Source organism: Camelus bactrianus, chromosome 18 (genome assembly GCF_048773025.1).
Source record: "Camelus bactrianus isolate YW-2024 breed Bactrian camel chromosome 18, ASM4877302v1, whole genome shotgun sequence".
NCBI lineage: Eukaryota > Metazoa > Chordata > Mammalia > Artiodactyla > Camelidae > Camelus > Camelus bactrianus.
Genome location: NC_133556.1, coordinates 3,765,955 through 3,790,014, shown reverse-complemented (window position 1 = coordinate 3,790,014; position 24,060 = coordinate 3,765,955). Strand labels below are relative to the sequence as shown.

At 45.5% G+C, this 24,060-nt stretch overlaps 1 protein-coding gene across 5 annotated transcripts; it reads right to left on the bottom strand.

The window, feature by feature from the left end:
* Positions 1 to 600: 600 nt before the first annotated feature.
* LOC105077728 (zinc finger protein 567-like) lies at positions 601 to 22,384 on the bottom strand. 5 transcript variants are annotated; one of them, XM_074345657.1, is made up of 8 exons: positions 22,230 to 22,378; positions 21,947 to 22,038; positions 17,337 to 17,465; positions 14,352 to 16,747; positions 13,262 to 13,304; positions 6,887 to 7,013; positions 6,511 to 6,606; positions 601 to 4,215 (listed from the first exon to the last, which is right to left on the bottom strand). In XM_074345657.1, the coding sequence occupies exons 4-8, from the start codon at positions 14,405 to 14,407 to the stop codon at positions 3,128 to 3,130; spliced, it is 1,410 nt and encodes a 469-aa protein (XP_074201758.1). In that variant the 5' UTR covers positions 14,408 to 16,747; positions 17,337 to 17,465; positions 21,947 to 22,038; positions 22,230 to 22,378; the 3' UTR covers positions 601 to 3,127. The 5 variants fall into 5 exon arrangements, with proteins under 5 accessions (XP_074201758.1, XP_074201760.1, XP_074201757.1 ...); XM_074345659.1 differs by lacking the exon at positions 21,947 to 22,038 and having other exon boundaries at positions 22,283 to 22,384; XM_074345656.1 differs by having other exon boundaries at positions 21,947 to 22,378.
* Positions 22,385 to 24,060: the final 1,676 nt, after the last annotated feature.

The following is a 24,060-nucleotide window of genomic DNA, read 5'->3' as shown; positions in this document are numbered from 1 at the left end:
CCCTGAGGAGGACTCGCAGGCAGCCGGACTCCTAGGAGGCTGCCTCCCCTCAGGGTGTCCTAATAAGCATCACTTGGATGAGGGGCCCCCACCAGCGCAGATACGGCAGGATCACTGGAGCTGGGACCCCGGGGCCTAGAACCAGCGCTTTGGTGAGCTGGTGGCTGCGGGATGCTCACGCGTCCCAGCCCTCAACTGCCCCAGCAGGACATTTTGAAAACCGTGGCCAATTCTCTTAACAGTCAACAGCTGGGTCTGCGCTTGGACTGGGGAAATACCCCCAAGTCTTAACACCTGCTGGGGGTGCTCACCCTCCATGGGGCATTGACAGGTGGGAGACACCTGCAGTGCCTCAAGCCAGCTCCCAAGAGTGTTGCTCCAGGGAGGGCTCTGGGTGCTCCTCTGGGAGCCTACACTGAGGGGTGGAAAGGGCTCTGCATGGCCAGTAGCCCCTGTGCAAAGCAGCACCCACCAACGCCAGCGAGCGTGGGGCCGCCCGGATGGAACTCCCACTTGGGAAGTGGGTCTGGGGGAGGCAGTTAGCCAGCCACTCCACAGCTAAAAGGTGTACCTCCACCAGCCAATTGCAAGACTCTACCATCTTGTTCCCAACTGCCATGACTTTATTAAATGAACACTTGTTAAATGGAACACAGGGTGCAGAACGGTGAGTGGGCTCCACGAGAGACCACAGAGAAATAGATGAGTTTCTGACTCACAGGGCCTGGACTAAGTACACAGCACCCTGGGGGGGCCACAGGGGAGGTCGAGGCAGAGCGCAGACAGAGACTGGGCTTGGCACACGTGCTTTTACTAGAGTCCACGTTGGGGGTGCTTTGGGGTTCCTAGGTTAGGACCAGATCGGTCGATTCAGACCCAAAGAGCGGGGTTTGGGTAAGCTCACGGGGGTCCTGGCTAAGGGGCACATAAGGCATTGCAGGCACTGGGAGGCAGGAGGCTGCTGGCCACAAGGGCTACGGGGAAGTCACACTGGGGACTTACATCTGCTGGTGGCTGAGCGGCTGCGGGGCTCATGTCAGTTAAGGCCCCTGCAGCCGCCTGACCAAACACGACTGATGACAAGGCAGTAATACCACTAACGGCTTAGCTGAACTCTCGACAGAGAGACGTCCGGCCCGCCTGGAGGTGGGCTGGTGTCTGGTTCTTCAGGCAGATGCTGTCGCGCTGCCTCCGTCTGTTAACGCACGGCTTTGCCGCGTCTGGGCCAGGACGTCTCCGAGCGTTTACTTTTCTTCCACGTTTTTCCCTCTTGTCTTTCAGGAGCTCCTGTTTTGCTCCCCCCTTTTTCACGTCTCTCACAGGTTCTTTCACATTTTCCATCTCTCTATACACCGAATTCTGTGAATTTGCTGAGCTCTGCCTTCCTGTTCACATTTTCTTCAGCTGAGTAGGACCTGCTGTTTGACATGTTGAATAACGTTGAGTTTGCAGTTTCGGTGACTGTACTTTTCACCCCCAGGCACCCTATGTAGTTCTTTTTCCAGATAAACCAGTTCAGTTCTCCTTCTTGGTGTCTTTGCTTTCATGTGGTTTTAAGTTTTTGCTTTTAATCATTTTTTAAAGACAGTCATTTATATAGAATTTCAGATTTTTCTCTTACCTAAAAGACTTGAGATTCTTATGTTGTGGAAATGTCTGTCGACTTCCCTTGCAGTTTGTAACTCTGAATTATGAGCTCATCTTGGGTTTGTGCACATCAGAATCTTGAGAAACATGGGTTGAGGGTATCTTACTTCAAGAATATTTTGTTTAGTTCTGGAAGTTGTTTCAAAGACCAGGATAAATTTCTATGTTAATTGTGCAGTTTTTCCACCAGGACATGAATAGGGCAAATTCAAAATTCTAACTCATACGAGGTGCAGATCACGGCTTATGAATCATGAGGGTAAACTCACTCCCTACCAGAGCCCGGGAGAGACAGACAAGCTTCCTGTGCAAATGAGCAGAGTGTTCTCTGGTCTACCCTTTCCCTATAGGTACGGGCTTTTGAAACTTCTGAAAGCGTGTTATTTCAGTGCCAGCCTTCTGCCTGTGGTCTTTAACACCCAAGCTTCTGGGTAAACAAAATTAAACCCACAGGGCAGTCCAGCATCAGCTCACAAATTTCTCAGTCCTCTCTCTCCAGCTGGTACCTGGAAACCTCACTTACGTTCTTGCAGGCTGAATTATGCATGTAAAAGAATGTGATCTGTTACTGTCCATCATTACTTGTTGTTTACAGTGGAACATTTTGAACTTCATTATTATTTTTAAATGAAGGTACTGGGGATTGAACCCAGGACCTCAGGCATGCTAAGCACACGCTCTACCACTGAGCTATACCCTCCTCTCATTTTTCACTTTAGATGGTCCACCCTATTGCCAGGGAAAGGAGTCCCAACCTTACGCATTTAACATAAAATATAACTTATAAACTAGTTGATTGAGAGATATCAGAATTATGTCATGAAACTGCTGGTTTCCAGATCGGGGGTGGGGGGGAAGGGCGGCTCTGTAATACTTGCTAGCAAACAAAAAACCAAAAGGTCTGTGGTTTGGGGTATGGACCTCTGGCTGGGCAGTAGACTCATATTGTTCCAGTTATAATGTGTCTTACAAAGACAAAAGGGTGTCATTTAGTGTGGAAACTCTTGATAGTGTTCACTCTGTATATTTGGGTGTCTGTGTCTACAAGGTCACAATTATGTTCAACTGCAAATGCAGCTCAAAAATAAGCAAGATAAAATTCTTCTTCTGTAGCATCCTTAGGAACGTAACCCCTACAGGCCCCTGGGATTGTTCTGTTGCTTATTAGATCTGTTGTCTTAATGGTTTAAATTATTCACTTACTTCCACGTTCCAAATCCACAGGTAATATAGACACAGATACTCTTCATAAATAAGTCTCTCCTATAAAAATAGATCACCCCGGGGCATCAGTACCCTTCTGTCCTTAGTTTTAAGAGAACAGGCTTTTCCTAATTCCCCAGATTGGTCGGATTTCGCCTTGGTATGGCAGGGGCGTTGGACTTCTTGCCGAAGGATTTTTCCATGTCCACAGAATCCACAGGTTTTCATCCCGAGAGGTGCTGGGACTTGCCGATGAAAACCTCCTCCCTCCCGCACTTTATCCGTACAGTTTCTCCCTGGTATGGATCCTGTGGTGTCGGATGAGGTTGGCCTTCTGCGAGAAGGTTTTGCCGCAGTCGGAGCACTCGTAGGGCTTCTTGCCCAGGTGGGTCCGCCGGTGGATGATGAGGCAGGAGTTCTGGGAGAAGGCCTTCCCGCACTCGCTGCACGCGTAGGGCTTCTCTCCGGTGTGCGTCCTCCGATGCAGGATGAGGTGGGACTTCTGGAAGAAGGCCTTCCCGCATTCGCTGCAGCCGTAGGGCTTCTCTCCCGTGTGGATCCTGTGGTGGATGATGAGGCAGGACTTCCGCGAGAAGGATTTCCCGCACTCCTTGCAGCCATAAGGCTTCTCTCCCGTGTGAGATCGGTGATGTTCGATGAGCCGTGACTTGTGGGAGAAGATTTTCTCACATTCTGAACACTTGTAGGGCTTCTCTCCAGCCAGAACTGCCTCGGGTAGGGAGAGGCTTGTCTTCTGGGGGAGCTTCTTACCGCCTTTGCTGGTGCCACCGGGTTTCTCTTCTGTGTGGCCTCCCCGCCCTCTGTTGAGGGAAACCCTCCCCTCCCTGAGGCTGTTCCCTTGTTCGTCGCATCCATCGGGTTTCTCATCTCTGTGGACTCTCTGATGGGCGATGAGTTCTGATTTGTGGGAAAAGCCTCTCCCACATTTGGTACATTTGTGGGGTTTGCTGTTGGTTCCCTGATTAGCATCAAGGGCTTTGTCACTGCTTAAAGCTTTTCTGCACTGGTTACATTCACGGGGCTGCCCTTCAGAATGTGGGGTTTCCAGCTTAGAATAGAGAAATAAGTTCCCCTGGCCATCATACTCAAATCTCCTTCTTGCAAGGTACGCATTAGGAGTAATGTCCACGTTTCGCGGTAAGGTCGAGCCACACGACTCACACTTAGGGACCTGCTGATTTGAAGGAACGACATTTGTGTCTGGACAGGTGTTTTTCTCAACTGTATTGCCTTCACTGTGCTCTCTGGGGGTCAGTTTTTTCTTGTCTGGGAGTGCAGCTTGCTTCAAGAGTTTGCCTTGGTGTTCCTGCTGTCTGTCACGTTGGGTATCAACTTGCAGAACTTCTAGGAGGAAAACAATAAATAATGACAGCAACTGGTGAATCTTTCTAGGATCACATCACAGAACTAAACTATTTCAGAAATGTCTGGAAAGAGTATTAACTTTGTGGTCTCAAACCTGATTGCCTAGTTTAATAATCCTAACCCTAATCCTACTACACACACTTGTTTGGCTTCGGAAAAGAAAAAAAAATGAGATACTAGAAATGGAAAAAAACCCCAAGACACTGGCAGTGAATACAGGAAGCTCTGCTGTTGGCACGTCTGGCACCGTAAATTGGGAAGAAAGTGAAAACGCACGCAAAGAAAAGTGAGTAAGAGGAGAACGGAAGGGAGCGTGGACTCAGGGCATTGCTGTGCCGACGACCGGTGTGCCAAGAGGAAACGAAACCTTCGTCTATGGCATTTACCGATTTCCATGCTGAAAGCATCCCCTCCCAAACCCCGCGGCCAATTTCAAGCTACCAAGATGACGGCACTGAGTGCAGAGCTGGGGGTTCTGCTACAGTTGCTGTCATGGGCCGGCTCTAGCATCCCTGGGTAAGGGGGAGACACAATAAGGAGGTCCCATCAGGAGATAAGGAGTTTTAGGAACTATGAACAAAGCCTAAGGAACAACTAGGCGGGGAGGGTATAGCTCAGTAACAGAACGCGTGCCTGGCACGCACGAGGTCCTGGGTTTGATCCCAGGTACCTCCAACTATATAAAAACTGAACAAACAAACCTAACCCTCCCCCCAAAAAAACCAAAAACAACAAAGAAAAAAACAAAAAATAAAAACAAACAAAAAGACTAGAATTTCTGGGGGAATCTAGGAAGAAGGGTGTTTAGGAAATACAAGCAAAGGACTCAGGTGGAAGGAAGTGTGAGCTCCCCTCACTTGACTCCTAGGTTGCAAACAGGCTCTTCACTCCTGTGTCCCTCCCACCTTGACGTCCCCTCCATCCTGTTGACCAAGTTAATGTTCTCAAAGCATTAAGTCTTTTACTGTTAAAGGAATTCTCCTAGAGCCAGTGGTCCATTCTGCAGGGATTCATTCTCACATGGACCTACACCATCTTCATGATGTCTAGGATACAGACACAAAGAGAAGGACCCTACGGTCCAGACCAGAATGCAAGCCTGCCTTGCCCTGGGAAGATTTCCCCTTGTGTTCTGATTGCTCAGATGGCCAAATCCCACATGTCCCCTTCACACACGCCCCACAGACTTGGCTGCACAGCTGGCACTGAATGCATCCTAACACTCCCTGGGCAGGTGGGTTTCCGCATCACTGTGGAATCTACTTGCAGAAACTCAAATGTCCGATTCTTCATCCTATGCTTAGATCTGTATTTGCTTTTATCTTCATTTACATTTTAAACCACAAATGTCCCACCTTTTCACCTCTGGCCCCCATACCCAGTGCACTCATGGAACTCCTTTGTCAAGAAATGTTTATGTTCCCAGAGCTCAACGGCTGAATTCCTAAGAGACAAAATCAATGCCTACTGATCTTCCTAAGCAGGATTTTCTGGGTTGGGACCCAGCCAGGGAGCATTTTTCAAGTTCCTCCAGTGATTCTCTTGTACACCCCTGATTAATAACAACTGCCCCAAACAAATGCTTGGTAAAGGAACCTTGTCCTAGAAGGTGGAGGGAGTTAATCAGTGTCCACCATGTGTGTCCCACAGAAATAAGGCTGAATAAAACAAAGGCTCTGCTCCCCAATGGGACTACACTGAGATGGAGAAAAGCTTCAGGTATAACCTATCAGACAAAAGGGGGATATATGACATAGTTTTGTTGCAAGAAGAAGAACTTAAAGTCATATAAAAAGTAACAAATAAGTTTTTGATGCATTTCACAGTGAAAGAAGAGAAAGGACAAAGGACAACTAAAATTAAAATGAGTGGCACAAAATAACAGGTGTTTTAAAAGAGGGCAAATTTACCAATCCCTGAACGCATGAGCAATCCTGTTTCATAACCATGGGGGCAAGCGTGAGCCTAAAGATTCCAGAGAAAGACTGAGAAAGCAAGGTCTTAGAAGGGGCTGGCAGAGTAGAATGAAAGGATAAAATTTAAAAGAGTATGTGTTTCTCTAAAATCTAAGGAAAGGTGAGAAATCATGTAGTGGTGATGTGTGCAGGTAGCAGGAATCACTTGGGCATCTCAAGGTCTTGAACCAAATGCCTACAGCTGCTTGCAAAGATTCAAGGTTTTTAAGAACAGTTGCCCCAAACAAAACAAAACATCAAAGGTTCTGTCTCTTAGAACCTCCTGTCCCCTGCCCCCCCGGGGCTGGTCCTGTCTCACCTGGAGAGCTCCATCGGAGCATCTCTTCCTCCTTCATCCATGGTTCCTGCCCCCGCTCCAGCCTGGAGATCACAGCTGGTTTGGTGACTTGACACCCTGTTTATGAGAAATAGTTACAGGATTTACGATGGGCCACCTTGGCCGTCCATGGAGGCAGAAGGCTCAGGCCACACAGCGAACAGTTACATCTCAGCCAAAAAGTAGCTGTCTCACTTGGGAGGAAGCTTCACAAACAAATAATCCAGGTGAGATGAGAACAGGGCCTGTCGATGACTGAAGCCCAAGGCCACACACTTTCATGACTTGAGGGGTTTTACGTAACTGAGGACAGAAAGGCCCTTGGACACAACCAGGGGACATGACAAGTCTTCCTCACCCACAGACACCAGGTGGCTGTAGTTCTCCAGCATCACTTCCCGGTACAGGGTCTTCTGTGAGGCATTCAGCTGCTGCCATTCCTTACGGGTGAAGCCCACAGCCACGTCTTTGAATGAAAATGACCCCTGGAATGGCACATTCCTGATTAATCTGGAATGCTCAGCACAGAGTGTGATGGCAAAGGTATAGAGGAGATGGATCTTACCACCTCTGGAGGTCAGGTTTCCCCACGTTAAATTATATAGGAAACCTAGCATGCCCCTAACTCTGTACTACATTTTGTGGGAGAGAAAAAAAAAAAGATCATTAGAAAATATCTCACTTCTGGATCTCTAGTCATCCACCCATCCATCCACTCATTGAGTAAGCAAGCAACTATGGACGACCAGGTGTGTTACTGGCGTTCTGTGTGGTGCTTGGGGTTGAAAGCTGAGTGCCACCACTGCTCCTATTCGAAGGCATTTGTAGTCTGGTGGAGTGAGATGGACATCAAAGGCTGCTGTATGGTAACATGACACTCAAGGTTATGATGGAAGTACATTTAAGTACAGTGCAGACACAGAAGAAAACAGCAGTCAAATTCACTGTCCCGTTGTCAAGGTAAGCTTCACTGGAGGTTGCATGTGAGCAGAATCATGAAAAATAAAGTGTGTTCTGATGTTGGAAGGATATTCCTATCAAGAGGCACGGCATGAGTAAAGGCAAGGAATTGCAAATGGTTGGGAATGGCGGTATAGAGTATGAGAGATAGAGAGAGACGGAGAGGGAGGGGGAGAGAGAAGTCAGATCACAGGACAAATGAAGGGTTTCTTCCCTACAGGCAACATGGACTCCATCACAGTATTTAAGGAAGGGAATTACAAGACAATCTGATGTAGATCACTGAATGACTGAGGTGGAAATCACTGGGAGGGAGAGAATAAATAAAATTTGGGTACAATTATAGTCATTGATATGAGATATGGTCAAAATTAATGTGGTAACAAGAGGAAAGCAGAGAAAGGATTCCACGTATGTAGAACAGGGCTTGGCTCCCCTTCCCCCTCCTTCTCTATGAATGAATTAAGGAACAAAATTACAATTTTAATTTGTATAGAGTACTGTATTATGTATATAATGTTAGTGTGTAAATCATTTCAAACACTGGTTTAGAAGTTAAAAGGCAAAAGTTTAAGAATAATTGTAATCACAGATGTGTTCATGGAAACAATATAAAACGAAGTAAAATCTGTCATAAATAACAAAGTGGGTGGGAGTAAACTGTGGAGTTTCTGTATGTGATTGAAGTTGTTATCAAGTTAAAAATAGACTCTTACACCTATTAAATATTCAATGCAAGCCTCATAGTAACCACAAAAATCTGTAATAGATACACAAAAATAAAGAGAAAAGAATCAAAGTATATCACTACCAAAAAAATCCTCAAACCACAACAAAGGCAACAAGAGAGGAAGAGAAGAACAAGAGAACGATAAAACAGGAAGCAATTAACAAAATGGCAATACTAAGTCCTTACCTATCAATAATTGCTTTAAATATAAATAAACTAAACTCCCCAAATTAAAACACATACTATAGCCAAATGGAGTTAAAAAAAAAAAAAAGGACTCACCTATTTGCTGTCCACAGGAGACTCACTTTAGATTTAAGAACACACATTGGGTGAAAGTGAAGGGATGGAGAAAGATAGTCCATGCAAAGGGAATCAAAAGAGAACTGGTCTGGCTCTACTTATATCAGACAAAATAGACTAAGTAAAAACTGTCACAAGAGACAAAGAAAGTCATTAAATAATTCCAAAAGGTTCCATTCAACAGGAAGATATAACAATTATATATGCAGCCACCATTCAAAGCACCTAAATATATAAAGCAAACATTGACAAATCAGAATAGTGAAGTAGACAGCAATACAATAATAGTAGCAGACGTAAATACTCCATTCTCAATAATGGATAGCTCATCCACACAGAAAACCAATAAGGAAAGAGCAAAACTGAACAACACTACAGACCAAATAGCCCTAAAAGATATATATAGAACATTCCACCCAACAGCAACATAATATTGATTCTTCTCAAGAGCACACAGAACATTCTCCAGGATGGATCACGTGTTAGGTCACAAACATCTTAACAAATTTAAGAAGACTGAAATTATTCACAAAGCTAGAAATCAGTAATAAAAATGGGAAAAAATTTAAATACATAGAAATTAAACAACCACACATTTAAATACCACTGGGTCAAAAAAGAAATCAAAAAGCAGATTAGAAAATATCTCAAGACAAATGAAAATGAAAACACACCAAACCAAAACTTACAAGATGCAGTAAAAGTGGTACTAAGAAGCAAGGTTAGAGCAATAAACACCTACATTAAAAAAAAATAAGATAGTAAATAAACAACCTAAATGTGCACCTTTAGAAAAAGAAGAAACTAAGCCTAAATTAGGAAGTTTTTTGGAAAAGATAAAATTGATAAACCCTTAGCTAGACTAAGGGGGAAAAAAGAAGACTGGAATATATAAAATCAGAAATGAAAGAACAGATATTACAACTCACGCCACAGAAATAAAAAGGATCATAAAGACTATTATATACACCAACAAATTGGACAATTTAGAATAAATGGATACATTTAAAAATACCAACTTACCAGTATGAATCAAGAAGAAATAGAAAGCCTTAACAGATCAGTGTAACAAATAAAGAGAATGAAGAAGTAACCAAAAAACTGTCAACAAAGAAAATGACTGAATTCTCCAAAAGTTGAAAGAGGAATTAATACCAATCCTTCTTAAACTTTTCCAAAAAAAACAGAAGAGGGAACACTTGCAAACTCATCTTATGAGGCCAACATCACCCTGATACCATAACCAGAGAAAGACACCACAAGAAAACTACGGCCAATATCCTTAATAAACATAGATGCAGAAATCCTCAATACTAATACATCAAATTCAACAGCACATTAAAAGAACCATACACCACAACCAAGTAGGATTTATCCCTGGGATGCAAAGATGGTTCAACATATGAAAATCAATCAGTGTGATTCACCACATTAACAGAATGAAGGATAAAAATCACAATCATCTCAACAGATGCATAAAAAGCATTTGACAAAATTCAACAGCCTTTTATGATAAAAACTCTCAAAAAATTAGGTATAGAAGGAACTTACCTCAACACAATAAAGGCCATTTATGAAAAGCCCACAGCTAACATCATACTCAATGGTGAAAAGCTGAAAGCTTTCCCTCTAAGTTCTGGAACAGGGCAAGGATGCCCATTCTTGCCTCTCCTATTCAACATAAAGAGTCCAGCCAGTGCAATTAGGCAAGAAAAAGAAATAAAAGGCATCCACATCAGAAAGGAGGAAGTAATGTATCTCTTTTTGCAGGTGATGTTACTTTATTGAGTGCAGGATCTCAGAGATATCTGCATTCCCACTTCATCGCAGCATTATTCACAATAGTCATGTGATGGAAACAACCTAAGTGTCCATCAGTGGGTGAATGGATAAAGAAAATGCAGTATGTGCATACAATGGAACGTTATCCAGCCATGAGAAAGGAATCCCCACCATTTGTGACACCATAAATGGACCTGGAGGACATTATGCTAAATGAAATAAGCCAGAAATAGGACAACTACTGCATGGCCTCACTTTTATGAGGAATCTAAAACAGTCAAATTCACAGAACGGAAGAGTAGCATGGTGGTCACCAGGGGCTGGGAGGGGGAGGAAATGAGGAGGTATTGGCCAAAGGATTGAAAGTTTGTTATGGAAGATGAATAAATCCTGGAGATCTGTGCAGCACAATGCATTGTACTTAAAACTGCACAGGTAGTCCTAACTTTATTAAGTACAGACACTCCCATCAAAACTTGCAGAGAATACAGATCTTGTGTTAAACGCTCCTACCACAAAAGAAAAACATTGTAATTTCTGTTAATTTTTGGAAGCAATGGATACATTTGTGGCCTTGACTGTGGTGATGGTTTCACGCGTGTACACTTATCTGTGTTGTGTATATTATACTCAAGTTGTGTATATTAAATATGTAGATTTGTATGTCAGTCGCACCTCAAAATGGTTTAAAAAATAATTTCTAGTAGTCACTTTAAACAGTACATAAATTTTAGTATCTCTTCTTTAACCTAATATATCCAAAATACCATTTCAGCATATAATTTAAAATCCCTGATCTGTTTTCCCTCGTTTTATCATACCACATCTTCAAAACATGGTGTGTATTTTCATTTAAAGCACATCTCCATTCAGACAGTGTTTTCAGTTCCACTTGGGTGAAAGGTAGTCCTACCAAAACAAAATTGTGTTTCCTGAAAAAATTTTTTACTCTGATTCAGTTTTAAAATGTAAATGTAAATTAAAAACTCAGATCCACAGTCACACTAACCACACTTCGGGTGCTCCGTATCTACCTGTGGTTGATGGCCACCATAATGGACAATGCAGGTCTAAACTGCGTAACCACGGCTGGATTCCTTTGCTGGGGATATCCTATTTGCAGATAAAACTACAGTTCAGTCATTAAAGGCCCAGTTCTATCTGTCTCTCTGCATTCAGATCCCAACTCCACACCTAATGGATGTTAATATGTCTAAGCCTCAGTTTGTTCATCTGTAGAACGGGGGAAGGGATTAATGATAATATCTATCTCACACGTTTGTTCGTGAAAGAATATATGAAAAACACAGAGACCAGCACGTAAGTGCTCAGCAGATAGTTTTATAAATTTTATTGCGTTCTCTTTATTGCACACAGCCCTAACAGGGAGTTGTCCTCAGTGAGACTTGGTTTCCTACAAAACAACAGCTTCCCCAAAAGACACCAGTGAAACCCCCAACGTCATATATACGTCTGACAGCCCCAAGTCGCAGTCAGCTCCTCTCCGCTGAGTAGGCTGTGGAGTCAGCACCTTATTTCAAACTCTCACGTTGGTCCTGTCCCCAGATGTTACTGCTATCCAATATCCAGATAGTCCTAGCTTTATTAAGCGCAGACACTCCCATCAAGACAGATCCCTGAACTAGACATCCAAGACCCTGTGAATGCTCATCTTCCTGGGGAGGGGGGGCAGCTGACATGTTTATCTGCCAGGTTTCATCTTCCTCTGGGACTAACATCCTCCCTCCCCACCAACCGAAGCACGTGGCTGAGAGCTCCCCATGCAGACACAGCCTCTCAGCCCTTGAACTAAGCTGGGCCAATCCCGATCTTTCCCAGAGATCTTTTGAACTGGCCCTACAGGAGGAGACTTGATCCCACTCTACGGCAAAATTCATAAATGTGAGATTCCCGGCCACAAGGATGAAGTCGGTATGAGAAAAGGAGTCACAGAAACAGGGACAAGGGAACAAGAGATTCCTGTCAGTAACTGAGCTCCTGGACGTGACTCCCCCAGCCCCAGCGGCACGCCTGCTCTTCCCGGAGTGTGGGGCACTGCCTAGATTCTGTCTCTGTCCTAAACTATCCCTAGCTGGTTTTCAGGCTCCTATAGCTTCCAGGATTCTGACCAGTGCAATTCATGTTCATGCATCCCTGAAGCCCTGGGGAGGGAGGCCCTTTAGCAATAGATGCATTTGAGAATGACAGAAAACAACAATGCCATGATGTCTGAAGAAAGGTAAGATGACCAGTGAGAAAGGATGCAAGGGAGGTCGAGGGCAAATGGGTGAGGTCTAAGTCGTGGAGAGAGGACGGAGGAGAGCTCGGACCATCTGCCCTCCCACCCCTGCCCAGAATCGAAGCTTTGAGCTGTCCAGGCTCCGTCTGTGTCAAAACTTACGAACAACAGTTTGAAGAACATGCCACTCATTTGTTCCCCTAGGTACTGCAGTGTTTTGTCTAGGTCAGTGTGAACCGTAACAAGGCTGTTTCTGTAGATCTGAGTATTTTCATTCCCCAAACAACTGTAACCACAGATTTCTGCAATGGCATAATATCCACTGTTCATGTTGGGGGAAAAAAACCCCAACAACCCAGGAGATTTGCTGTTGCATTTACTTGAACGTTGTTTTAACTGAGGAAACTGCCTGCTACATCTCACATGAGGACCCATCACATAAATGTCTAAATACCCAAAAAAGCCTCATTCCCCCTGAGAAGGTGATATGCTTGTCCCAGACAACACAAGTTGTGTTGGATGGAATCTGTCTTTTTAAGGTGCCGGACATGTCAGACAGAAACGTGTAGGGCTGCTGACCACTCCAGCAGCCTCTGTGGGCCTGCGCCCGGCCCTTCCCCTGGCCCCGATCTGCATTTTGTTGTACTGGATGAATTCTTACAAGCACCCTGAAATGCATGGTAGACCAAAGGCGCAGTTTAAAGAAATGCCACACTCACCTGGCACATGGTCCTTCCCTGCTGTTCTGGGAAAAGCAGACACCTGTGGAGGCAGAGATTGGGGTGGGGGAGGAGAGGACGTGAGAGGCCAAGCTTGCCTCCGGCCTCAGATTCAACTGCTGCAGCTGCCACCCCAGGCACAGGGCGGGGGGAGGGGGGGCTCCTCCCAAGAACCCCGTTTATCAGAGCAAAGCCCTCACCTTGGAATGTGATGGGGACCCCACCGTGAGGCTTGACCTTGAATTATTTTTCTACTTAATGAATACACATTTCTGCGTCTCAGGGTTCCACGTGCAATGTATTACCCTCTCCCGCCATTACCCAGAAATTTAATTAAAAGAAATTTATTCTGAAGAAACAGTCATGAGTTCGGGCAAAGATTTAGCTGCCCAAATATTTATTACAATTTGGTAAAAACTCTGAAAAAAATAGAAATAACTATCCAACTATAGACGACTAGTTAAAAGAATGTACCAAAGGGAAATATCATGTAGCTAATAAAAATAAAACCATAGAAGACCATTTATCGATAGTATACTGGCAATTGAAAAAGGTGGTTGAAAACTGTTTGATTCAACACACACACACACACACTCACTCACACTCACACAGAATCATCTCTGAAATGATGTAAGACAAAAATGCAAGTAGTAGTGAGCTTTGCATAGTTGGATAATGCCTATTTTCACATTTTTTAATTTGTACTTAAATTTTTTAACCTTTTCTATGACCAACGGGCATTTCATATATGATTTCTTTAAAATTATTATTTAAAAAACATCTGTAGGCTACTTATCTTCTAACCCAAAGCTTCTATCACCAGTCCCGCCCCTGACGTTGAAGAAATTCACAGGAAACTATAAAAATGAGCCCTAGATGGCAGAGTCCATTCAGTGGCACTGAGCTAAAGCAGCTGGAGGTTTACGAGCCTGGGCACTCAGTTCTGCGCGTGGATCCTGCTGAGTTTTGTTTGGTTCGCCTCCTCTCGTCGTTGCAACTGGTCACCAATAACTTATTATTAAGAACTGTCCTGGCTCAACTCTGCTGATCTCTGCCCAGGAAGCGCTCCCGGTCTGGCTCTGCCACTTACCAAATATGGGACAAGATCTGATGACTTCTCCTGAGCCCTCCTCCTCCTTTCCTCATTTTCCCAGGGAACAGGAACACGAAGGTTCAGGAGCAAATTTACTGTGGCTGGAAGCATCAACTGGACCCCACACCTATCCTCTCCTGAATAGACATGAGGTCGGTCCTAGGTATGTTCCTACTCAGGATAGAGACACTGGAGTTTGATCCAAGAATTCTGCGGAGACACTAAAACTCTAGAATTACAGAAACTCCATCAAGAATTCTGAGGGTTTTTTTTTTTAATTGGAGACTACCTAAGTGCTTAAAAATAAGAGATTGGTTAATAAATTATGATACAATTAAAGCATGCCAAGCTATGAGTCAACTTAAAATATTATAGAATAGATATTTGATATGGAATGACCTTCCAACAATACCAGCAGGTGAAAAATAGCAGGGGACATGGCGTATGATTCACAGATGGAGAACAGGAGAATGGATGGGATTTTCCCACATGCCTTAAATTTTTTGCTGAATCCCGAAACACCCCAAATTCCAAGGAGGAGCTGCCAGACACACCCTAACAGAGTCCTCCCTTTGCGAGAGGGAAATTATCAAAGGAGAGCTGGCTACTGAAGGAGCGTACTGTGGGGCTTGTCTCCCAGCCTAGCTGAAGGTTGCTCCCCTCCAAAGGCAAGAGGTGGGGGGCTTGAATGTTCATGGACACTGAAGGGAGCCTGAAAAAAGGGAGGACACCCCAAGGCTGGGTATGTATCCAGCTGCAGAAACTTCCCAGAGGTGCCCAGAGGGAAGCTCCTCTGAATGTTTAGGGGGTACAGGCCCCAGAAGCAGGAGCCCCCCATGGCGGCCAGGGGAGGAGAGGGGGCACGAGTGGCAGCCGCCGGCACTGCCTGCATTTGATGGGACAGGGATGCAAGGGTTCTCGGGGGAGCCAAGTGGATGGCGGGGCTGCTGAGTGGGCCTGAACCACAGCGCAGGGACGCTGACCAAGCAGGCTGCTTGCAGGGTGAGGAGAGCTGGCCGTGAGGGGCAGGACCACTGAGCCCAGAACTGCGGGTGGGCACGGAGGTCTGCTAGAGAACCACTGCTGGTGGCACAGGCTGGGCCCTGCACGGGGGCCATCCTGCAGCCTCCTGCACAGTGGAGGGTAGCCAGCGCTGGGCAGGCCACACCAAGCAGGGGGAAATCGGAGCTATTTTTCCTGTTTTCCCCACCCCACACCCTGACCCTGGAGGAGGAAAACCAATGAGAAGGAAGAAGTGAGTGGCAGATCCTTCCCAGTGGGAGGTCGCAGACCTTGGGCTCCGCAGGGAGGAGGGAGAAGCTGGAACCAGGACATGAGAGTGAGATGTTCACAGACAGCCGGCAAGTTAGGGGAGACTGTTCTGTACTGTCACCTGAAGCAACTGAACAGCTCTGGGCTTCCCTGAGGCATCCTGCAGGGGGCGCACTCCAAGTTGAACTGTGTTCCCCCAAAGGATATGTTGGAATTTTAGCCCCCGGTACCTTGGAACGTGACCTTACTCAGAAACAGGATCTCTGCAGATGCCCAAGTTCAAATAAGGTCACTGGTGTGGGCCTAACCCAGTCTGACTGTGTGTGTCCTTATAAAAAGGGGAAATTTGGACACAGGGACACACAGACAGAAGACCATGTGTAGAGGAAGGCAGAGATCGGGTGATGCAGCAGAAACCAAGGAATGCCAAGGATGGCCGGCAAACCCCCAGAAGCTTGGGGAGGGGCCTGGAACAGGTCCTCCCTCACAGCCTCAGAGGGAACCAACTTTGCCAGCACCCTGACCTCAGACTTCGGGCCTCCAGGCTGTGTGAGATTCCACTTCTGTTGGGTAAACCACTCAGTGTGTGGTGCCTTCTGTGGTAAACCACTCAGTTTGATGGTGGCCCCGGGGAGCTAACAGAGGAAGGTGGACCCAACAGTGTAGGTAAAAAAAAAGATGGTAGTCTGGGACCCTCTGCTCCATTTCCTGTTTCATCATCATGGAATGGGTTTTTATCAACAGATAAAGAATAACTTCTATAGGAAACAAGCAAAATGTTAACCATGTTTACCTCTGCATGGTAGGATTTGTTGGTTTTTACATTTTCTAACTTTTTAAACAATAAACGTGCTCATTGCTTAATAATGAAATATTTTATAAAAATATACATATATCATCTTACTGGGTTCTCTCTCCACGACCTCCTATCAGAGTCCTGCCCCTGGAGGAGAGGAAATCCGTGAGAAGGTCTGAAGGGGTGGAGGGTGGGGAGGGGCGGACACACAGGAGGAGGGCCCCGCCTGGCCTCCTCTGGACAGGAGCCCTGGGGGCCAGTGCTGGCTCGGCCTCTAGTAAGCTGGGTGGTTCTCAACACCTCTCTCACGCCCATTTTCTTTCGTCTTTAACAGGAGAAGGAAAAACGAAATACTCTTAGGTTAAGAAAGCAACTTCTGGGCCTTGACTCAACTAAAAAGGGGGTTACATGTCACGAGGAGTTGGGTATGGAGGTGACCGTGGGATGGGACGAGCTACAGCCCTAGCTGGACGCACAGCAGAATGAGAGTAAACGCGCATGAGTGGGGAGGAGCTGATGGTTGGGGGGGTCCCTCTCTTAGAGCGTGAGGATCCCTTCCCTCCTTCATGCTTTCACACCCTCAAGTAGGAGACCCCTCTTCTCCTAGCTAGCCTTCCCCTAGGCCAAATCCTGGATGATCCCCTGAGGCGATGACATCACCCGGATTCGGTCCGCAAGGAGGTTCCAGGCTGTCCTGGGGACACTTGTGGGGAGCGGGGGACCTGCCCCACACTGCGAGCCTCCAACGTCAGCCCTGAGCTAAGGTGAGGTCTTGGGGGATCCTCCTGGCCAAAGAGATTACTGTCCTCGGGTCACCTTCTTTATGAGAATTATTCTGTTCTAGGTTGCCTGGGATTTGGGGGGTGGGGGGCAATTCCGATTGCCAAAGTTCTGCTCTCCTGCTGAGAACTTACCGTCAGCTGGAGGCTGAGCTCCGGCCTCCGAGACTCTCTGGGGGCAGAAACAAGCTTGAATATGCAGACAGGACCGAGCCGCCTGAGCGACAGTCCGATGCTAAGCCTTTGCAAAGACACTAAGAAAACCTGAAAATAAATAGACGACATGGTGAGACTCACATGAGAACATTGGCAGGACGGTTTCCCTCTGAGCCGGAATCGACTGGGGGCAGAGGGGGAGCCAGGAAGGGCAGGAACACGAGAAGGAGCCCGCGTCTCTGGAAACCGACGTGGGGAAGAGGAGATGCTGCGGGAGGGCATTTGCTGCCCTAAAATGGCCAGAAACCGGCTTCCCCTGACCCTCACCGCGCCCGGAGCATTCTCTCCCCCAGCACCCCGGAGAAGAGGCCCAACTGTCCAGCGCCTTGATTTTGGACTTGGAGACCCAAACAGAGAGCCATGCCTACCAGGACGTCTGGCCCCCTAACTGTGAGCTGCTTTAAATCCCCCAATTTGTGGTGATTTGTTATACAAATGTAGAGCACTAACACAGACGGGGCGGGCGGGGAGACCACACAAAAAGACACTCCCTGGGCAGTGAAAGCCTAGAGGAGGGGAGGGGCTACCCCGTCCTTCCAGAAATTTCTCTCCTGAGCAACCAAAGCTCTAGGTTGCTGGAGGAAGGGCAGCAGAATCTTGCTGCTCCCAGAGCACAGGTTAAGACCTACTGCATGGGGCAGGAAAAAGCGAAAAAGTCCTTTCTCCGTGTCAGAGGGGCAGACACAGTTCCCGGGATCGGACGTTTAGAGCCTGCTACCTCCGGGGGACGGACAGCATCCCCAACAAGGCCCCAGCGCCCTTAAGACTGAGACAGAAAGAGGACCCTGCCCCTCCTCCACCAGGCCAGCCAGCACCGAGGAGCCAGCAGGAGAGCCCCAGCAGGAGGAGAGCGTGGGGTGGGGGTGCGGAGCGGGGAGCAGCAATCAGCCCGCTCTCAGCGCAGAGCAACGCCACGGAAACGCGAAGCCGGCGGAGGCCCACGGTAACCATAGCAACAACAAATGCCAGCCCTGCGCCCCTCCTGACCAGTCTCGTGGCAACCAGCCTCCTGCGCTCCTAGCCCCACACACAGTAACAGCCCAACCGAAGTCTCCCACACACGATGTCCGGTATTCATTTAAAAAATTAGGAGACATACAAAAAGCAAGAAAGAACAACTCGCTGGACAGAGACAAAGCTACGACCAGAAGCCTCCTGGATCTTAGGTCCCTGTGCTCCAGCAGATGTACATGATGCATATGCAGCTCGAATGCACATCAACACTGACGCGACGCAACGAGGAGAAACTGACAATCTTCAATCACAGTAAAGAGATTTTAGTATACATTTTTTGAAACGAAGATCTACGAGACAAAAAATAGTAAGAATAGATGATGTGAATATCAATTTAAAAGCCTGACTGTTGGATCACACAGAATGAACGCAATAGTTAAAAGAATGTACATTTTTAAGTGTATTAGAAATAGTTATAAAAATTGACAAATAAGCTAAGAAATAAACCTCAACAAATCTTTTAAAAATTACTATTACATAGATGGCCACTCTCTAAACCCAAAAGTAATAAAATTAGAAAATAAAAAGAATGAAAAAATTTGTTAACAGCTGCAAAAATACAACATATCAAAATTGGTGGATATTTACACACACATACTGAAAGGAATATTTACAGCCCTAACATCAGCATTACATTAAAACTGGAAATTAATGACATTCAGTGCAAGAGTCTAGCACAGAAAAAAAGAATAAACTCAAAAGATGTAAAAGAAAGAAATATGAGCAGAAATTTTAAAAGAAATAAATGAAGTAATTGAGCAGGTTAAAAAAAAAATCCTGCCACAAATTATTACCTGAATCTAATCATCTAATCATGATGAAACATCAGACAAATCTAAATTGAGGAACATTCTATAACTGGCTTGTATTCTTCAAAAATGTTAATGTTATTAAAAACAATGAAAGATTAGGAAACTGTTCCAGAGTAAAGAAAGATTAAAAAGACGTGGAGGGGGGATGCAATCTGTGATCTGAGATTCCTTTAGCTAGAAAGAAAAGGTATTTTTGAGACAGCTAGTAAAATCTGAGTAAGATCCATGGCTTAGACAATGGTTATTTCATCACTGTTAATTTCCTGATTTTGATCATTATTCTGTGGTTGTGTGACAGAATGCCCTTGGTTTTGGGAAATGCACACTGAAGTACTTACACACACACACATACACATATGTATAGAACAGGGAGGAAAAGCAGAATAAAAGCAAATTGTTACATAAATGAGCCAAAGACGGCCTCTGTAGAGTGGCCCCTGGGTTGTTTATTTCTTCACAGCCGGCTGAGACCACTAGCTCAAAAGACCAGCAGCCCCAAACTCAAATGTCAACACATGTAAATGTTTTAAACAGAGTCCAAACAAGAGCAAATCTTTAGTCATTTAGAAGCTGCCTGCTTTACCTACCCTGTGAAACTGCACCCAGGTTCTGGTAGCTATAGATAAAGTAAACCATGAGGCTACAAAGGCCCCAAGCTGCTCTGACCCAGAGATACCTCCAGGTTGCCTTGTGCTCCTTCTTTCTAGGAAGTGGCCCCTGGCCCCAGCCTCCGGGTGGTCTCATGCTGCAAGGGCCCCCCTCCCCCATATGCATGTGTAAATAATGCTTGCATGTGCCCCTGCCACCTCATGGTTACATCTTTTTCGCCCTGAAATCCCTCCAACTCCTGGAATCCCCTATACAAATGTGGTGGTATCGAGGGGAATTTAGATGAAAGGTATTTAGGAATTCTTTGTACTATTATGACTTCTCTTTAATTCTGAAAATGTGCCCAAATAAAAAAATGAAAAAGAAAAAACTAAATTCAATTATTGGAAAGGATTTATTACAACTAATAATTGTTTTGTATTTTAAACTAATAAAATAGACTAACCAGGCAGGACTGATCAAGAAAACAAGAGAAAGCAAAACGAATTTTTGGACATGAAAAAGGAGACAATTACAGATATACTGGAGTTTTTTTCCTTAATTATGAGACTATTATAAATAATTTAATTCCATAAAGTTGAAATTAAATTGGAAAACTTTTCAGAAAAATACAAATTACTAAAATTAACAAAACAACAGAAAACCAAATAAACCAAACCACTAAACATTAAGTGAACTGGATCCACACTTAAAAATATACCCATCAAAGAAACACTAGGTCCAATCAAATTCGATTCAAGATTTTTGAACAAGCCAAAATGGATTTGTATCTAGACTATATACTAAAAATAAATAAGAAAACAAACAATCTAAAAGAAATAGAGGCAAAGGTAATGAACACACAACACAATCTTATGTATCATTTATGGCTACATTCACATCTAGTAAGTAAATAAAAACATGAAAGGATACATGGCAATTTCAGAAGTTACCTCTGTGTGAGAGGAAGGAAAAAGCAACAGGGAGGGTGCAAAAAGGTTTGAAGTATTTATGAGGTTTTAGTTGTTCAGAAAATCTGAAGCAAATGAACTTTAACATTTGCTCAATCTAGATGGTGAGCACAAAGTTTTTTTTTTCTTTTTCTACTTTGCTTGATGCATTTGAGATATTTTCTATTACTAATTAGAAGTAGTAAAAAAAATTAGATTGCAGGAGTAAAAATAAATCTCCTTCAATAAGACCCAAGTTCATGGCATAATGGAAAAAAAAAAAACCTGATACATTTGACCTTATCAAGACTTAAAATTATAATACCAGTTTTATCTCCCCCCCCAGCTCAAATCTGTCCCATTTTGAACAAAAAGAGCATCAAAGAAAGACAAATCCCCCATCATTTCTACATCACATCCCACCCTCCCTTGCCTTCTCTCTTCACCAACTGCCTTAAAAGAACAGTCTTCAACTAAACTTTCTCAGTCTGCAGATGCGTTCACACTGTCCCACCTTCACTCCCCTAGGCCAGGCGCAGCTCTGACTTCATAAATCCGAGATACAAGCCCCCTACTCACTTTTCTCACTACCTTATTCAACCTCCATCAACTCTAATTATTGCTGCTATAGGCTGACAGAAAAAACAAATATAATCGCGCCACTGACTTAAGACTCTTCAGGCATCAATGGGACCCAGTCCACACCCCCTAACCTAGCCTGATCTGTCTGCCCCCTGAACCATCTCCAGCCTCACCACCCCGAGGCTTCTCCACAGCATCGAATCTAGCAGTACCCACTCGGTTTAAGTCTCTTACCTTCGCATATGCAGTCCCCTCCTCTTGGAAGACCCTCTTGCCCCCTTCCACCTACAGACCCTATTTAAATCTGATTTTTAGTCCCGCCTCCCCCAGGAGCAACTGACCTCCTCCCTGGGTATTTATTCATTGAGGAGAGGTAACTATCAGGGCACTCACGCACTGAGGACCCTTTTCTGTTCACATGACTGACATCTCCATAGGACCCCAACCAAGGACGGGATCCGGTGCTTCCCCAGGACCTGACCCGACACTCAATAAAGGCTTGTTACATGAAGACCAACACTGTAGATCCTTGAAATAATCATTTCACAGCCTTCCTCAACTGCCCTCGTAGCTCAGAGCCTACCCTTGGCGGCGATGTAAGGTCCCTGGGGCCAAGGATGTCACTGGGTACCCTGCGGTAGCCCCCTGCGGATGGCGGGCTCTGAAGTGGCTGAGCTGCGGGAGGTCAGAGAAGCAGTGAGACCCAGCCTGCCTGTGGCCCCCACCCCAACCCAGACAGAAACCCCGACCCTCTGCAGAAGACGTCAGACGGAGCCGCCCACCCGGACCCCCGCACGGAGTACACCCTCCCAGCGCCCGCCTGGCTCTGCAGCCGTGGATTCCGCCACACGTGCCCTCTCTACAACCGGGAGCCGAGGCAACCACCAGTCCGAGGTGCCGCGGAGACCTCAGAACCGACCAGGTCCAAGGTGCTGGACGCCGCGAGACCAGCCTGGGGTCCGGAAGTGCGCAGATCACACTCGGACACCCCTGCACTGCGTAGGCGCCCCCTAGACTGAGGTGAAACTACAACTCCCGGGAGCCTCCGCGGCAAGGCACTTCCGGTCAGCGCCTAGGGACTTCCGGCCACGGGGTGGCTGGCGTGGGCGGGCACGCGTGGCGACGGGGACAGGGAAGGAGGTGGTTCACGTGGCAGCCGTGGTGGGCCGGCGGGCTGTCAGTGAACACACCCTCCTCCACGTTGTTGCCAGGCGGCCGTAGCGCTGGCGTTTTCGTGCCGAATCTGATCGGGTCTGGTCCCGGCCCGGCGCCATTTTGAGAGTTGGGCTGTGGCTGCCCCAGACTTGGAGATCCCGGCGGGCCCAGCTGTGGGCCGCGTCCAGAACCTCTCCTGTCTGGGGTCTCCACGTCGGGTACTTTATTTCATAAAAACGCCTGTCTTTCAGTAGTCATGACAACCCCCGCAATAGGTATTGTTATCCCCATTTTGGAGTTGAGGAATCAGAAGCAGCCTCCGTCAGTGTTTTTACTGGGGAGGCACCCTTGAAATAATTCTCAGGTGTCAGGGAAACCTTCCCTAAATATTACGTCGGGGGCTCATGATAGAATATGGAGACACACACACACACACACACATTCTGCATGTATAAACCGGACAGTGGCTAGACCACATAGAAAAACAGAATTCTGACCTGCCAGCTCAGCAACCTACCCAGGAAACCAACCTCCTTGTCTACAATAAAAAGCCCAAGAGGCCAGACTGTTAATCTCTAGTCATCATCCAAGAAGCTAAACAGTAACTTCTATAGCCGTCGGCTCCAAATGACCAGGACTTGATCGACAATTTGATCAATAACTAACAGCTTCCCTAATTTTTGTACCCACTTCTAGTTAGGACCAACTAGAGAAAGTCAAACGCGCTTCCCTAACCAATCCCATGGGATGCCCCGCTTCTAGTTAGCCAGCCTCAGCTTCCTATCACAACAGCCTTCAAATAGGACACACCAGAAATCTTACTTTTTTCCAGTATGAAGTTTTCCCATTCCTCTGCCTGGCTTTGAGCCTGTGCTAAAATAAGTGACAGTGACTGAATCCTTTGCTATAACAAGCTCTGAATAAATAGACTTTGCCTGTTCTCATTTGGTTGGTCTTCAATTATTTCCAAAGATACAGTTAATGGTAAATTTTTTGGGTAGGTTCTGTTTATTTTGGCTAGCTACTGTATCGTGAAGCTTTCCTCTCATCATTTGCCATTAAAATTTATTATTTAAAATTCACAAAGTGGAGGAAAAAGGAATTTAAACTTTAATGCTTTTCAGATTTCAGTGCAACACAAAAAAGAACTTTGTGATCCCTAGAGCTGTTGAAAAGTGTAATGGGGCTCAGGTGAAGGGTCAGAGGATATTGGAAGAAAGTTTTCCTTTGTAGTAGTATATAGATCTGTGCTGCTCAGTATAGCAGCCACTAACTATATGTGACTGAGTACTTGAAGAATGGCTAGTCCAAATTAACATGTGCTTTAATTGTAAAATGCCCTGAATTTTCAAGATTTGGTATGAAAAAACTGAATGTAAAATATATTACTAATAACTATATAATGGTTCTATGCTGAAGTAATATTTTGGACATATTGAGCTAAATAAAACTATTAAAATTAATAAGTAAAATGTTTTTCATATGCTTGTAGCATTTATACTGCTAAAGTTATTAAAGCTTAAAACTTTAGGATATCCTATA

Bases quoted from the DNA above. Each gene is read 5' to 3' on its own strand.
- LOC105077728 (XM_074345659.1), bottom strand. From the start codon at position 14,407: ATGAGGAAAGGAGGAGGAGGGCTCAGGAGAAGTCATCAGATCTTGTCC. The intron at 13,305-14,351 runs GTAAGTGGCAGA...CTGCCTCCACAG, and splicing joins CAGATCTTGTCCCATATTTG to GTGTCTGCTTTTCCCAGAAC. The intron at 4,216-6,510 runs GTGAGACAGGAC...TTTTCCTCCTAG, and splicing joins GCTCCGATGGAGCTCTCCAG to AAGTTCTGCAAGTTGATACC.